The following is a 16,493-nucleotide window of genomic DNA, read 5'->3' on the forward strand; positions in this document are numbered from 1 at the left end:
AAACTAACTGCCAGTGGTGGGGAATGTGCAGCATTCTGTCGACAGTTTGTTGCCATGTCTGCAGTTATTTTCACAAAGTGGAGTTATCGTCAGTGTGAAAAATTTCTTATCTGTGACTCTGAATTTTAGTTGAAGGCTTATGTGAACAGTTATTCCCACTCGGCTGCTTGTACTTTCGGTTCAAATGATGTGTGGCAGACTGCCTCTCCATGGGTAACACTGGTGCTACCATCTTCCTCACTTGGTTGCACCAGCACATGATTTGTTCACGCCCTTTTTTTGGTTATTATTACTATTCTTTAATCTTTTTTCCCCTGATGGCTACTTAAATAAATTAATTTAGAAATATGCCACTTTGGCTCTGATGCAGCCACTGTCTGTGGTAGTCCTCACTGTTCAGTTTTGCTCAGTGTCTTGCCCAAAGCACTACCTGATTGCTTACACGTCATGGTAATAGCCATAAGGCTGCAGATATTACTGAATTTATAATAAACAGCACAGTCCTCTAGACTTTAGTTGCAAAACCACTCAGTGTTTCTGCTGCATTCTGCTGTTACTTATAGTGGTTATCAGATGTAGCCTCAGCTGTATGAGTGTGTAAACTGCAAGTGGAGGAAGAGGGAGTGAGATGTGCCTGGACATGGGTGAGAGATGTGATGGGTTTGTCATCGTTTGTAAAAATCCAGAATAGTGATAATAATACAGATATTTCATACACCAGACGTATATGTGGCGATGTGCGTTCAACCCCTTGGTGGATCTGCTGTCACTGTTTGTGGCTTTAGACTTCAGTCTGCAGTGTATGTAGTCATGGTGTGCACACGCATCATTGGCTGCATGTACTGTACCATGTGCTGGTGGGGGCAACAGTAATAATCATCATCATGCACTGGCATGGATGTAACCACATGAAATTTTAACTTGCACACATGGTTGCATATGTGACCATTCTGGTCTCAGTCTAGAGTCCTGTTTGGTATCGGCATGTAAGATTTTTTGCCTCGCTTGTCCATGCTGTGTACGGTTTGCATCAGTCATCAGATTGCAGTTCATAGATCTGTATGATAGCGGAGGATTCAGTTGTTTGTGTTTGATTGGGATTAAACCTGTGATGTTGTGCTGGTCTGACTGCTTTTTGAAATGGTCTAAGGTTTTTTCCTTACTACTCGGTATACTTCATGACGAAGATGATGTGCAATCCAAGGTTTAGTAAGCAAAAGATGTTTAGCTGTCAAAGTGAGAACCTCTCATCGTTAATTACACAATCTCTTTTGTATTTGTAAAATGGGACTGTTATCATGTTCTTTAACATAACACATGACCTGTTTACTGCTTTGTATTAACGTTGGTTTTTGGTGGTGTTGGTTTCATATTTATTCAAATGGGGTGTTGCTCAATGCTTTTTTTCAGAGGTTTTACTTCAAATTGATAAATTTAGTGTGCTTTTTAAATGAGTAGCCACAAAATACCAATTTTAAATGGTAGTCCTTATCAGATGACAAATAATCATATTAGCTGTTGACCAAAAGCCAACGTTAACATTTGCCTTGAAGTCATTGAGATTAGTTGTAGCATTTAGCTCTCACAGTTGTTGTGGGGCATTGCGTACATTACACTGACCCACCAAATGACAAACCAGTGCTCCGTTGTTTTGCGTGTAGATGGCTTTAACCAGGGTTCTCCAGGGCCCAGTGGTAACCAGGGTCAAATGATGGGCATGAGTGGAAGGGGAGGAGCCATTGGCCAAGAGGGAACCGCAAACATGGGGACACCATTGATGTCAGAGAATGGAGCCATGGTAATGTATCAGGAAAAATAAATTGAGCTTATCTCGCAATTAGTACATCTTCAATGTCAGAGCCACTGTCTTTATAGAATGTGAAAAACATTGCCTAATAACAATATCATTCAAACAGTCTGTTTAGGAAATTAAGGTAATTTGGCTTCTAAGGGCCTGTGTCCACATTGCATTTTTCTCTGAATGCCAGCGTCTTTTTTTAGTTGTTCCCAATCCCAGTGTTCATAACACTCAAGCTTTTTTGTGCGGCCACTCTTTACACTCACTCAAAAATCTCTACACTCCAGAAATGTGCAGGTGTTGTCAGTGTTGCTCCTGTAGCTACAGTCTCTCCCAAGCTGTTTGATACATCAGTCAGAAACTGTCACAGTTTGTGATCGGATTGCAATCGGATTGCTCTTGACCACATAAAAGTACAGGTGTAAATACACTCGAAACACATTGAGGACGGATTGTTATCCGATCTGCCAAACCACTTCTGAAGGTGGTCAGGGACGCATTGTGACCACATCGAACACAAGTGTAAATGCAAATGCGTCTCCAATCCACATGCAACAACTCCGTGGGCGAAAATATGTAAGCGAGGTGCGCCAGCTGGACACAGGAACAAGGAAGAAGACAACAACAACAACCCTCTCCGGGTAGAGACTGCCAAGAAAAAGAAAACACAGATGATAGCCAAGGATGGAGTCACGGTGAGACAAAGTGTCTGCTCTCCATTTGGTTCGACAAAAGTGTCCATACAATAACATGACTTCATGGGCGGCTAACATCTTGTTGTTATTGCAGCGCATAGTATATGACATTGTAGTCTGCTGCTGGAAATGTTTGCAGAAGAAGAAGAGGAGGATGTGACTTCAGCAGAATGGAGTGTGATCGGACAGCAAACAGATCTGGATGTGGACACCAGAGATGCATATTAATACCAGCTATAAATGTATGTGGTCAAGCGCTATCCGATTGCAGTCCGATCGCAAAAAACACGTTGATTTCAGGTGTAAAGGGGGCCAGTGTTGTCATAGAAACAAAACCCACGCACCACGGAACGTCAGTAAAAGCGCTGGGAGTGCTTTTTTTGTGTAGTGCTGGGATAAGTCACTCCCCAGTGCCCTGCCACTGCTTTTCTGCCAAAGAAAAATGTTATGTGGACACACGCCCTGAGGAATTACTACATTAAAAAGAACTGAAGTTGAGCATAGGCATTCATTAGAACCTTTATTTTGAAGCAGAAGTAAAAAAACAACAACCTCCGTTTAAGGAAAAAAAAAAAAAAAAAAATCTAATTGACCTTAAAACTGTAGGCTTAACTAATAGTCCTCTTCCTTTCTCTTCTTTTGTCTGCTTGGTTCACCACTCTCCTGGTACTCCTGGATGGCGACTCTTGGGTCAAACTAAACCCTGACTGATGAACTTTGACACTCCATTTCTGGAAACACTGTATTCGTGTCTGATGCCAAAACACGCTTCCGTGCCTGTCATACAATTGTTATTTTGATTTCCCACCATTCCTGTCTGTTTTGAAATGCTGACTCCAAGATACCACAGAGAAATGATAGATACCCACAGGGTGGATCAATGGGGGGGCGACCTGAAGTTGAGTCCCCAAAGCAGCAGCAGCAACAGCAGCAGCAGCAGCAGCAACAGCAGCAGCAGCCATTGGGCCCTCAAGCTGGACCAGCTCCAGGATTTGGTAGGGGGAGTCCAGTAGGGGGAGTTTTTGATGGGCCAAATAACAAGCGCCGCAGGTACTAACTTCTCTCTGATCATGGAGAAACAGTTCTCATGGATTCTTACGCCCCGGCCTGATCATCTCTTTTTCTGTTTGACATCGACCCACTTCCCTCCCTGTGGCAAATGTTTGCTGAAAATTCTTTTTTTTCCTGTTGGGCAAGTTGTCACTGAGGGGCATCTATTTTGTGATTGATGAAACGACCGATGCTTCTTATCTTGGTGCTTATTTGCAATCTTTATACGCAATATTTTTTACAGCATATATTTCTCCTGTGTTTTCTGAATTAAATGGTTTGTGCTTCTCTGTCTGCTGATTATTCACTGTGCAAACATGATTCAAAGCATGCCAAGGAAGGCCTTTGGGGATAGACATCTTTGCAGTTGCTATGGCTGCAGTTGTCTTATACACTTTATTAAGTTGCTGTATGGGAGTGTTAAATAACGATTAATTAGATTGGACATTAAAGTCAGAACAAGATTGCTGACTCTTGACACTGAAAAGTAGTGACACCCAAAAATGTTTCTGGGAGAATGGAGGGTTTTTTTACTTGTTGCATTTGTTTGTGACCCTCCCTTAAAACATACTTTTACTTTTAGGTAACTTGATGTTCAATCATAGACTGAGTAAATGTTCTGTAGCTTCAGTGAACCCTGTATTTGATGGTTAAGAGAAATAAAACATTTGCAAGAAGTTCTGTCTTTGTGTGATTTGAAAGAATTATCATTTTCTCCATAAACTTGACAGTTAATTAACCAAATACTGCCAAATATCATGAAACACCCAACACCTGACTCCCTTATACTTAAAGGAGCTCTATACAACATTCAGAGTATCTATGATTCAGAGTGTCGGCCCAGATTGCCTGCACACGATTCTGAATATGGAGTTTGCTGAGCTAGCAGCTAACAGTGCCAACAGTGCGAACAGTGCTAACAACAGCAACCCCACTGACAGAGCTACTGTGAGCTTTCGCAACGATGCTGTTCCACCACCGTAGGTCGGGAAGGTGTCACCAGTCTCAGTTGCGGTATGAGCGCAGTCCTGCATAGCAGCGACGATTAGCTTGCCAGTAGGATACACACACACAGAAACTCGCAAGCATTTTCGTGAGCACATCTAGACCCAAACAATGAAAAAAGAAGATTATATTCCAACACAGAAAAGTAGCGTGACTTCATTCTCTGCTCAGGACACATCACTCCACTATATCGTGACATAGCAAATGGTGGTTAGCTGCTATATTAATGCTCTGAATGTCATATAGAGCTCCTTTAACCTCCTCTTTATGTTTACAAGTTGGATACATTTTTTTATGCTTGCAGGTCAGTTCTGATCCAGAATGGCTAAATATCTTGTGTTTACAATAAATTGTGTATTCTCATTTGTCATTCACCTTATATAGCATACCGTAGAAACCCATTACTCCACTCAAGTCTGAAATGCCTTCATAAAATGCCTCACTTACCCTCTGCCTGGCTGTTTAAAGGGCACACCACTTCCTGCATTACCTCTGAGTTGTAATATTACACTGCGAAATCATCCAAGATGGCTTTAAGCCATTTAAGCTAAGTGTATAACAAGTCTAACAGTCTTCGAGACAGAAACTAGGGTTAGACAAAAAGCATGTTAAACCACATCTACTGAAGGATGCATGAGGTGTGGCTGAGTTTTGAAGATGGGATGGCAGAGTATCAGCTTAATGAGGTGTATTTGTGTGTGTGTGTGTGTGTGTGTGTGTGTGTGTGTGTGTGTGTGTGTGTGTGTGTGTGTGTGTGTGTGTTTGATCTATTTGGACAATAATACATTCTGAAAACATTGTAAATGCCAATTTTATGACCGACAGACAAATGGTACATTGTGCCCACATGGTGTGGTCAACTTATTAAATTGAAAATGTATAACTTTTTCTAAATGGCAAAAAATAGGTAAAAAAAAAAAAAAGACCATACAGTATCTCCATAATGTGTGTGTGAGTGTCTGGGAGCCTCATTTATAAAACATACAGACCATCCCTCTCCTCTGTGCTCAGGGGATGGGGAATGTGATAGTGAGACAGTGCTGATCAAATATTAAGCGGAATTTGATTTGACATTTGAGTTGACTTATTTCTTTTACAATTGAATGGTGCTTATGGAGTAGTTATGTCTCACTAGCACAAGCAGTAAAAACACTGCTGATTAAATGCTTATAAAGTGGATCTATAATTAATGTGTGACATGAAGTGAATTAAAATGTGTGAGAGGCATCCTTATGTGTATAGTTAATGATATAATTCACCACCTCACCATGTGCGTCTGTAAAATGTTTGTACTCATGGGAACTTTTGCGTGGGAAATGGCGTATGCCTCTTTTGGGCAAACGCTGCAGCTATAAATGAGGCCCCGGATATCTTTGTGAGATGTGTGTCTCTGTGTGTGAGTACTGTAACTGTGCATGTTGCATCAATTAAAAAAAAACAAACAGTGGTCCTGGCTGACTATGTGCTTGACACTAAGGTCTTCATTTCACTGGCTCAGGTGTCATGGAATCTAAAGAATAGTTTTATAACAGGTAAATACATTTCATTCTTCCTCTCTTGTGTCCATCCACAAATTATTTCTGCATATTTCACTTGTTTTATATTTCTGTATAGTCTGCAGTTCTTTATCAATTATGTACCAAGTGTATTTAACAAGTACTGTATCAGTGTCACTGCTAATGCATCAACATAACATCACCAGTTTTACCACAGTTAGAGTGAAGCTGACTTTGTTGAGAAGTTCGACAGGGCTGACTTTATTTTGAAGTCAAACCTAATGATGTGCAAACAGCAAAAGCTGAATGATAAAAGGAGAGAAAATAGCTGCGTGATGTTCATAAGTGTGTGTATGTGACATGCATATATGTGTTATGTTTATAATACATTTCTGTACAGCAAATAATGTGTCAATTTGTGACTCAGGACTCAGCATTATGATAAGTAAAAGGTTCTCAGGTTATTTGGACTGTAAAGACAGTTTATCGATTTCTTGTGTACCTTTATTTGATAGATCATAAAGTCAAAAGAATTAGCTATAAAAAAGATTTTGAATTTAGTGTTTTTTATCGCTGACAGAAGTAGGTGCCAACTTTATAAAATAAAACATTTTCAGCTTGCAAATTTTAATCCCAGACATCACAACTAGCTCTTGTATGTCTAAAAAAACAGGCTTTGTGACAAAATAAAATCTGGTCTTTCATCAGTAACAGATACCCATGCAAAGATTTTGCTGTAGCACAGTGTTAACATTTGATCGTTGTCATAAATTTGTTATTGTCAAAATGTGAGGTGAAAAGAGTCGATTGTTCAGAGGTTTTACACTGCAACACGAGTGGTTTGTCATTTGTATAAAAGAGAGAGTGGCTAAAAGAAGAATCATCTGATGATCTGCTTGTTAACACTGTCCACTGTCATCAAGTTCATCTATATTTTGCACATATTCCAGAGGCTACATAAATTAACACAGTTGGTGATATGTCAATTTTACCTGTATGCTCAGTGTTGCAGAATATTTGTTTTAAGTGTCTTCTTTCTAATCTTCTATAGGTCCTGTTGGTGTCCTGCCTCCAGTGAAGGAATAGGTAAATCCCAACACACACACACACACACACACACACACACACACACATAAACACAGTCTGTACACAGGACCATTGTGTTATATTTATTGTACTTTAAATAATGTAGACATACACTTTTGAATAATAATGGATATATTTTCTCACTGGCATCAGATCCCATTAATGAATACCTAGAGTCAAGGAGAAATGGAACATACTCAAGGGGCAGTTTGCCCAACAGACAGCAGGAAATGAATACAATTTAAAAAACTAAAGTGTTTATATGTCTTTTTACCTGTAATTTTGAAGTTGGCAGTGAGATGGTGAGGAAAAACAAGAGGACAGGGTTGAGGTCATCAATAAAAACACAGACAAATACAAAGGTAAAGTTAATTGCATGGAGATTCAAGCACCGTCACTCCTTCGTATTGACAACAAAAAGAGGAAACAAAGGAAAATGGTAGAAGAAACATTAATCAGTGTCTGTTTCCCTAGAGTAAGTTTTATCTAGTGTTTTCTATTTCTTGTCTATGTTTTTCTATAGTCAAAGACCATTGGTCATCTTTTCCATGAAGTGTAGTTAACAGTAGGAGGGGACAGTGATACTTTATCTTAGTTAGTTTTTCTCCAAAATATATAGAGAGAAACAAAGGCAGGTATATTTTTGAGTGCACAAGATAAAAAGAGCTTGACTTTGTTTGATTGTAATGTCTATGGAGAATAGAGACAGAGTTAGTGAGTCAGCATCAGTGTGCTGTTTTGGAAAAGTCAAGGACAATTCTCAGTCCTCTGTACTGTCACGGTACATTTTTGTTACAAGAAAAAAAAAAATGCTGATTTTATTGTCATTGTGACACCTCGCTGCTTATAAATAGCAGTTGGTTTAGATTTAACAGACAGTCATTTTTCAACTGCTGTTAATCTCTGTTGTTTAAAACTACACATCACTACTACCAAAGAGGGATCCATGGTTAAAGCTGCAGCTGGTAACATTCATGGAGATAATTTTTGTCATATTTGATGAAACTGTCAAAATATTCTGAAAGAAGTACATGAGAGAGACAGTCTGGAAAAAAAAAATCATGTCCCTACTCCCACTGCCTCTAATAGCATTTACGGCAGCACAGCAAAAACAACCAATCAGAGCCGAGTAGTACTTGTGAACTGCTGTCAGCCTGTCAAACAAGGCAGCACTAATCAAATATGAATCAAGATTCTGTAACTGCATTGTCCATTTATCTTCGCAATTGTTCTCAGAAACATGTTTTAGTGTACTGTTAAGATGAATTCTGCCTCGATTTCTCTGTCTCTTATTATGTCTCATTTTGTCATATGGATAACTGCAAATTTATAATGTTGATCTGTTCTGTACGTCATCTATTGCCTGTCTGTCCTGGAAGAGGGATCCCTCCTCAGTTGCTCTTCCTGAGGTTTCTGCCATTTTTTTCCCTGTTAAAGTTTTTCCTTATCTGCTGTGAGGGTCCGAGGACGTATGCTGTAAAGCCCTCTGAGGCAAACTGTGATTTGTGATATTGGGCTTTATAAATAAAATTTCACTGAATTGAATTAATGAAATTAGATTTCTGTGACTCAGCCCTAGTTGAACCAAAACGAAGCACTACCCCTCGGCTGGAGCAAACTTTCTCACTTTACAGCTAAACAGTACACTAAAATATGTTTCTAAAAACATCTAAGGAGAGAAGTAGGCAATGCAGTAATAGAATCTCGATTCATATTTAATCAGCGCTGCCTAGTTTGAAAGTTTACGAGCAGTGATCGAAATGATTGACAGCTGTGTTTAGGAGTCCTTTTCTCTGATTATATAGTGACAGTTTTAGTGAATATAAAAAGTTATTTAATAAAAGAGTTACCAACTTCAGCACATTTTCTTCCTTTAGTGTGTGACCAGTGTGTGATTCAGGTAAGTTTACAAACCTTGTGTTGTATGTACTTTGAATAAAGCTGATTTATAAAACCACAGTGCTGTTGATGCTTCTTATTCTTATACCTGCTGTTATTGATAAATGATGTGAATGGATTACTGTTGATTTTCATGAGATTTTTGATTTGATTAAGAAAATATTTATACTCAAACATAAATGACCCTAGAGTGATGATAATTCCCTGAATTTGAGTTGAGATAGTTAAATGTGTCATGCTTTAGAGGAGTTTTTCCTGTCCTATTAAACCCGAAACAATAAATGACAATCAACTAAATGAAAACCTTAAACATCTGATTTGTTAAGTGGGTCAGTGCTTTAATTGATGTACAAAGATAATTGTTTTATTATGGCTGGATCGCTTTTTCCCCCCAGACTTTGTGGTCCATATGTAGTGAAACAGAACAAGAAGGAACAGTGTGTATTGTGTTATATTTGTTAACACAAAGTATAAACTACAAAGAATTAGGGGCAACAGCAGATGTTGGTGAAGGTTATGTTTGTTTCTTTAATCAATAGGCATTTTATCTGTGGAAAGCACTGGGCTTTTGGCGTGACAGTTGTATATAAGTTGCAGTTGATGACTGTTGCTGCCAACATGTGGACTACCTGTTTGATACAGTCACAGCAAACTGATTGATGCTTTAAGTGTGGAAAAAAGTGTGTTTGTAGCAGGAGGGTTGGGAGCTCGTGAGGGGGGGTGCAGTGCTTTTCTTTGCCATGCCCAAGGCTGTTCATTATCAACATGAAGAAGGTAATCATTGAAGTGATCCAGTTTTTTTAACGGGGCTGATTGTGGCCAATTTGGGGAATGAATACTCTGTGTCTCTATTCTTCACTTTCTGGCCTTGTTCTGCTTTAGCCCAGTTTGTGGCCCAATTCTGTTTCTGGAAGGACAATCGATTTCGGGGCATTTGTGTTTTTGAAAGTGTCCTTTTAACAACTCTTTGTCTAGATTCCGTCCCTCCACATGGTCAGGTGTTACCTCCATCCAGTTTATATACAGACCTAAATGAATCTCATTAGTCACTATAAGAGTTTCATTACAGCTGTGGAACATTAATATCTGCTTCACAGGTCAAAGGTGATGTCTCCTTGTAGAGTTAATTGAAGGAGAATCATTTCATTTAAGGTTTGAATGTGTCTTGTGTGTATTACAACCTTTTGGCCTAGATATCAGTTAGTACTATTCATGACAGTTTCCCTGAGACCCTTAAAGCTAATAATGTGAATTCAGACTGATGGGGAGCCTGGAGCTGCTGTACTGACTGAGACCCTTAGTTTTATGACAGAACCAAATACCTTCTTTTAGTTCGGAAAATGTTTCCAGGATTCCTTTGAGTTTGTTCCTCTGCTCTGATTTTCATCTTTGGCATTTCTAACTTTGTGTTTTCTCGCTGTCTGGGCTCCCATAGAATCCAATAATAATTGCAAACAGAACCATTTGTATGCCTCCATGCTGGCGATAGCAGTGGCCGGACACATTATGTTTTATAGGTTTTTTAAATGTGTTTTCATGTTTTCAGTCCGTCCCATTCTTGTGAACAAGATATCCCAAGAACGCTTGAATGAATTTCTTCAAATTTGGCACAAATGTCTGCTTGGACTTAAAGATGAATTGATTCGTTTTTGGTTGTCAAAGGTAAAGGCCACTGTGACCTCATCTGTCTCATTGTCATGAACATGTGACCATGAACATATCTCAAGAGAGCCTTGAGGGATTTTTTTTTTTTTTTTTTTTTTTTTTTTTTTCAAATTTGGCACAAGCATCCACTTGGACTCAACAAAGAATTCTTTAGATTTTGGTGGTCAAAGGTCAAGGTCACCATGACCTTGCATCTGTGTCATTCTCGTGAGTGCGATACCTCAAAAACATCTCAAATAAACTTTTTAAAATTGGTAGTCAAAGGTGAATGTCACTGCAACCTTGTCCATTGCAGTATCTGAGGGACAACTTGAAGGATTTTTTTTTTCCAAATTTGGCACAAACATCTACTTGGACTCAGTAATGAACTGATTAAAAATTGGTGGTAATAGGTCAAGGTCTCTGTGATGTTGCATCCATTTCATTCCATATAGACAATATCTCAAGAACACTTTGAGGGAGTTTCCTTAAATTTGGCACAAACTTTCTCTTGGATTCAAGAATGAACTGATTAGAGTTTTATAGTTCAAAGTCGAAGGTCAGTGTGACCTCACAAACCATTTTTTGACCAACATGATAACATTAAGACATGCTGACATTTTATATCCAAAAAATCAAAGATCAACTTCACTGTGACATCATAATGTTCTGGAAAAACACTTCTGGCCATTATTCAACGTCATAACGTCACCATAAGGAACAGAAGAGAGGCATTTGATCAGATACTGAATTGGTGACACTTAGCTTGAGTGCCTATCTTGAAACTGTGCTGATTGTATAGACCTTCGGTGCTGCTGGAGAAAGATGTGTGTGAAGAATTCATGTTTTTACTGACATGGATGTAAACTGTCATTGCAACTTGACGGGTTGGTGGAGGAATAAAACTGCAAGGTCGTAATTCTTGTTTTTTTTTTTTTTAATCTTATTACCAAATGTAAAAAGTACTGTCCTGGTAATCCTCGATCATTGCCACAAGCTGGACTTGCATTTTTAATGATAGTGACATAATAATGAAAAGATCATAAAGCAGTGGATCCCAGCCTGCAGGTCAGGATCCCCAAAGGGTCCCAAGAAGAACCTGAGGGGTCACCAGAGGATTGAAGGGACAAGAGAGAGAGCAGCTGTCAATCACGTCTATCACTGCTTGTGAACTGCAGTCAAACTAGGCAGCACTGATCAAGTTTGAATCAAGATTCTGTTCCTGCATTGCTTATTTCTTGTTCCAGATGTTTTCAGAAACATATTTTAGTGTACTGTGTGGCTGTAAAATGAGAACATTTGTGACCTGGCTGCCATGTTGAAAACAGTCGAGCGGTGATTGGTTGTTTTCATGATTCTTGCAAATGCCATTAGGAGCACTACGAGGAGCATGATTTTTTTAGTCACCTACTGTAGCTTTAACTAATATATTTTTCCAATAAATCATATATGGTATGTAACATTATCATGTCATTTTAGAGGAGAGGGAAATATTAGTATAAATACTCAATAGTTGAAGACAATCTTTTACACTACTTTTTAACTTTACATTGTATGATGTGAGAATTATCATTTGGTTTAATGGACTGTAGCTAAATGTCTGATTTTTTAACAAACTGATATTTTTTTCTGCTGACAACAGTGATTTGCAGACAGATGTTGATTGGCAGCAAGGTGAAATAATTATATATTTTTTGTAATCTAGTTTGGTGGCAATATTGAAACTAGAATCTCCCGCAGATTTCTTGGAGCAGGCTGATCCCCAAAGCAAACACTGGGTATCAGGTTATTTACCCAGTAATCTGACCTTTTTCATTGTTTGTTTTAGTCTAAATCTGATTGTCAGCTGAATGAATGGACCAATTTGGCTAAAAATAGTTAGACCTATTTTTTTGCAGCGTGTTGGCGCCGCCTCTTCTCTGTGCGTAAAGACGCATTAAGAAGTGGCACAGCAGCTGATAATCCAGACAGGAGGTGCTTTTGGTTACAGCACAGCCTCTCACTGATGGTGAGGAGACACACAGAGACTAAACTTCTGTTTTTTAAAGTCATCTAATTTTTCCTCCCCGCAGATCACGCTCTCCATTTACGCGCCCTGCTCGCAGACTGAAACTTTTCAGTGACTTCATCTGACAAGCTTGTGTTGGGATGGTTGCTTTCTCCTGGAGACGGAGCTTATTAATGGGATTTCTCTCTCCCCTGCATCACCTGAGGGCAGTTGGACAGTGAGCCGCGGGGTGTCTGGAGGCTGGATGGACAACATGTCTCCACAGCAGCAACAGGACAGCCTCAGCCGAGGCGGTGGACAGCAAGAAAACAAACGGGTATGTGTTTTTGACGTTTCTATCAATCTTCCCTGGCTTTATTATTGGTAATAAACCGTTTATAATTGTAATGGAGAAGAGGTGGACGTGCAGATGTCGTGATTTTAAGGCTTTACTTAACTTGAACGTGAGTGCGGAAAGGAAGTAGGCTACAGTTGGTTAAATTTACCGGATCTATTGAGAATAACGATCATGTTTTCCTCGGAGCTAACGGACATATGAATGAATGAGTGTATTGTAAACGCGGTCCAGTCGGGTGAGAGGTGAGTTCAGAGTTCAAGGCTTTTACCCAAGTGACACCGCGCCTCCGTAAAGTCGGTCAAACAATGTAAACAGAGTTAGGAGGATTTCAGGATGATGGTGTACAAAATATTACAGACAAGAAAATATATATCTATAAATGTATATCAGTGATTATATACTCCATCAATTCAGCTGACAGTTCATTATGTGAACTTATTCTGTTTTATTTCCCAGTGTGGTAACATTTTAGTAGCAGTAGCATAAAATAAGCAGTATAATCAGTGTATGAATTTTTAAAAATACACTGTTAGTTGTGAAAAGATGTAGGCTATGCAGATTTGAAGTGTTTAGAAATGTAATTGTGAACAGATAACAGTACAGTTATCACTGGATGCCTCACAGAGGCAGCCATAGATGATGAAATAATAAATGTCTTATAATGCCTATAAATGCTTAAATAAACGCACAAAAAGGTGTGGTTTAAATAAAGTTTTATGAACTAGATTATTAATTTAATCATTAAATTTGATATCAGTTGTTGGCAAATTTTACAATACATCAATAAGCCCAGTTTCTGCTGGGACTCATGTTTCTGTAGCTCCAGTAACAGCTAAATAGTGAAAACTAAATCTATGTAGTGTATGTTGCTATTTGATTGTCGTATTTGTAAATGAATAATTCATATAGAAAATCATGACCGTAGTCTTGATATCGGATCCACTGGACAGCAGTTGGGTTGTTGATTATGTCAGTTTTTGCTCTGTGAAGGAGCTGACAGTATTCAGAAAATTAATCAACTGTTTTGATCATCGTGAAAGTTAATATCTGCTCTTTCCAGCTTCTCAAATGTGAAGATTTGCTGCTTCTCTCTGTTTTCTATCACTGTAAATTGGTTGCATTGGTTCTTAGATTACTTGTCAGACTCTGAAAAATAGTGATGAATTTTTGTTCACTGTTTTCTGACATATAGTGACAAAATAAGTAATCAGTCATTCAAGAAAATTGTTTGCAGATTAATTGAAAGGAAAATAATGGTTCGTTGCGGTGCTACTATACTGTGCTACTGGTGTGGTTTCGTATACATCTGTTGTTAACATCACTGACAGAAAGTATGATACAATCCCATGGAAGACACTTGGCCGAAACTTTAAACATGTTTTTCTCCCACAGTCGTTTATAAATTACCATATACCCTTCTGTTTCAGTGCAGTTCTCCTGCTTGATAATTTCACTAGTTTTTTGATCGATTGATCGATTTATTCATTCACTTATTCAGAGTCAGTGACAGTGTTCAGTAGTGACTGCAAGAAGTCCTGGTGACGCACAGATAACTTTCCTGCTGCACCGTGCTGCGTCCTTGTTTTCATTAATGATTCATTCCACATTGGCTCCGACTTCTCACCTGTATGTTCTGACTGAAACAGCCGTGGAAAAACAGTATATCCATCATGCCATTGATCCCTCCCTGCTGGGACTATGACAACCTCTTGTGAGTAAATGCAGTGAACGCAGAGACGTGCAGTTCACCTGTAATGAACCCAAATCCTTTAACAGTTACTGAAACAGCTCATAAAGCTCAGGGGAAGAGCGCTTATGATACATTATGTTCATTTGAACGGGGTCTGTGAATATGGACTTAAAATCATAGTTAAAAGTTTAAAGCTGGTAGCTGCAGTATCAGCCTTCATCTGTTAAGTTCCAGTATGTTCAGTTCTCTGGCACCTGTCTGGAAACAGTCTCTGAATGAACTTCATCTCAAACTGCTCTGTGTTGTAATATAGTCAGTAGTATAAAGCTGGGCTGACATTGGTCACTAGATTTGTTTCCCAACACAGAACCCATAGCTCCGTGCAAGCTTATGTTTATTTTTAGGAGTGAACGGTAACATGTTAGGGTCATGTTGTGGCTGGAGTGTGAGGAATGTTTCACCACTGTGTGACCCTGCTGAATCAATGGTATTACACTGTGAAATGTCAGAAATGCGTGAAGGTGGGATTGATCTTTTCTCACTGTGGAGCTTTTGATTTTGAAGGCCTACAGTGGTCCACCACTTCAGTCTAGACTCAAATATCTCAACAAGTATTAAATCAAGTATGAGATGGATAGCTATGAAGCTGTACTTTGCATTGGAGACTCTGAATGATTTATGTGACCAAGGTAGCTTAGCTAGCACCATCCAGGCCCCAAGAAAATGTGCCGGACTTTTAAGCCAATGGCCAAACTGTGTAGCTACAACTTTCAGGTCCATCAAAAGTCGAGAAGAGCTGCACAATGTAATGTAATGTAATGTAATGTAATGTCAAGTTAGCAGGGGGCTCAACTGGAAGGTAGCTGTTAGGCCAGCAAAGTCTGTAGTGCACTTGTTCCATGGGCCCCAATGATGCAGTATATTGAGGTCATTTTACACTTGGAAGTCGAACTTTTTGGGCTTCATGCGCCACCGAGCAACTTTATTAGGATGAACAGGGCCCTGCCTCCAACACTATATCAAGTTCTCCTCATACATCCATGGCACTACTGCCTGAACTTTACTGACTGTTGAGCTGTTGCAATCACTTCGTTTACATGCACAAAATATTCTGATTTTTGCCCTCATTCCGAAAAAGACAACATTCCTACGAAGCCTATGGGTGGCGAACTTATTGGACCATATGAACACAGCCTCCCTCTCTCATTCCTGAAAAGGTTGGTGTTGCAAAAATGCTACATGCGTAATAAGACCTAACTCAGATGATCCAAATGGAACATGCTGTTTACACGACCCGCATCAAATTCTGATTTGGAATAATAGGGTAATATATGTGTGCATGTAAACATATCCAATGTTACAGAACACACTGGCTGTTGGTGTGACCATGTCCTTTTAGATATACACAAACTAGCAGGGCTAGCCTACTGGCGCCTTTGGTTGTCCGTGTTGGTCACTTTGCAAGTTGTAGTGGTCCATTGAGAGCCTCGCTTTTGGTGTTTCATGCTAGTTAGCCAGCGTTAGCATGCTGACATGCTCAACTCAGATGGTGAATATTGTAAAGATAATACCTGTTAAACATCAGCATGTTGGAGTTGTCATTGTGAGCATGTTAGCATTTAGCTCAAATAATATAATTATAATAATCTTTAACACTTTTCTTTAAAAAGTCACATAGTGCCTTTAATAACATTAAAAACAATCAGGGATAAATAAAATATAAAATATCCAGAGAATGAAAACTAATATTCGTATTTAAAAGTTCAATTATAAAACTTCCAAAAC

The 16,493-nt window shown here is 39.0% G+C and overlaps 2 protein-coding genes across 5 annotated transcripts in view; both read left to right on the forward strand.

The window, feature by feature from the left end:
• Positions 1–12,882, forward strand: part of pspc1 (paraspeckle component 1) — a 30,904-nt gene extending 18,022 nt beyond the window's left edge. The window contains exons 8-9 of one of the 4 annotated variants that reach the window (XR_004501039.2): positions 1,662–1,798; positions 3,335–3,474. Coding sequence is in view for 3 of the 4 variants with exons in the window: in XM_033615934.2 (XP_033471825.1) it covers positions 1,662–1,798; positions 3,335–3,550 (353 nt within the window). In the remaining variant the exon portion in view is untranslated. Of the gene's footprint in view, positions 1–1,661; positions 1,799–3,334; positions 4,221–7,095; positions 9,090–12,745 lie in introns of those variants that run through there. The other 3 variants (XM_078165912.1, XM_033615934.2, XM_033615935.2) reach the window with 3 other exon arrangements.
• Positions 12,863–16,493, forward strand: part of LOC117250006 (rho GTPase-activating protein 20-like) — a 31,477-nt gene continuing 27,846 nt past the window's right edge. Inside the window, exon 1 of the mRNA XM_033615933.2 lies at positions 12,863–12,997. Coding sequence (XP_033471824.1) covers positions 12,926–12,997 — 72 coding nt within the window. The 5' untranslated portion in view covers positions 12,863–12,925. The remainder of the gene's footprint in view (positions 12,998–16,493) is intronic.

Source organism: Epinephelus lanceolatus, chromosome 24 (genome assembly GCF_041903045.1).
Source record: "Epinephelus lanceolatus isolate andai-2023 chromosome 24, ASM4190304v1, whole genome shotgun sequence".
NCBI lineage: Eukaryota > Metazoa > Chordata > Actinopteri > Perciformes > Serranidae > Epinephelus > Epinephelus lanceolatus.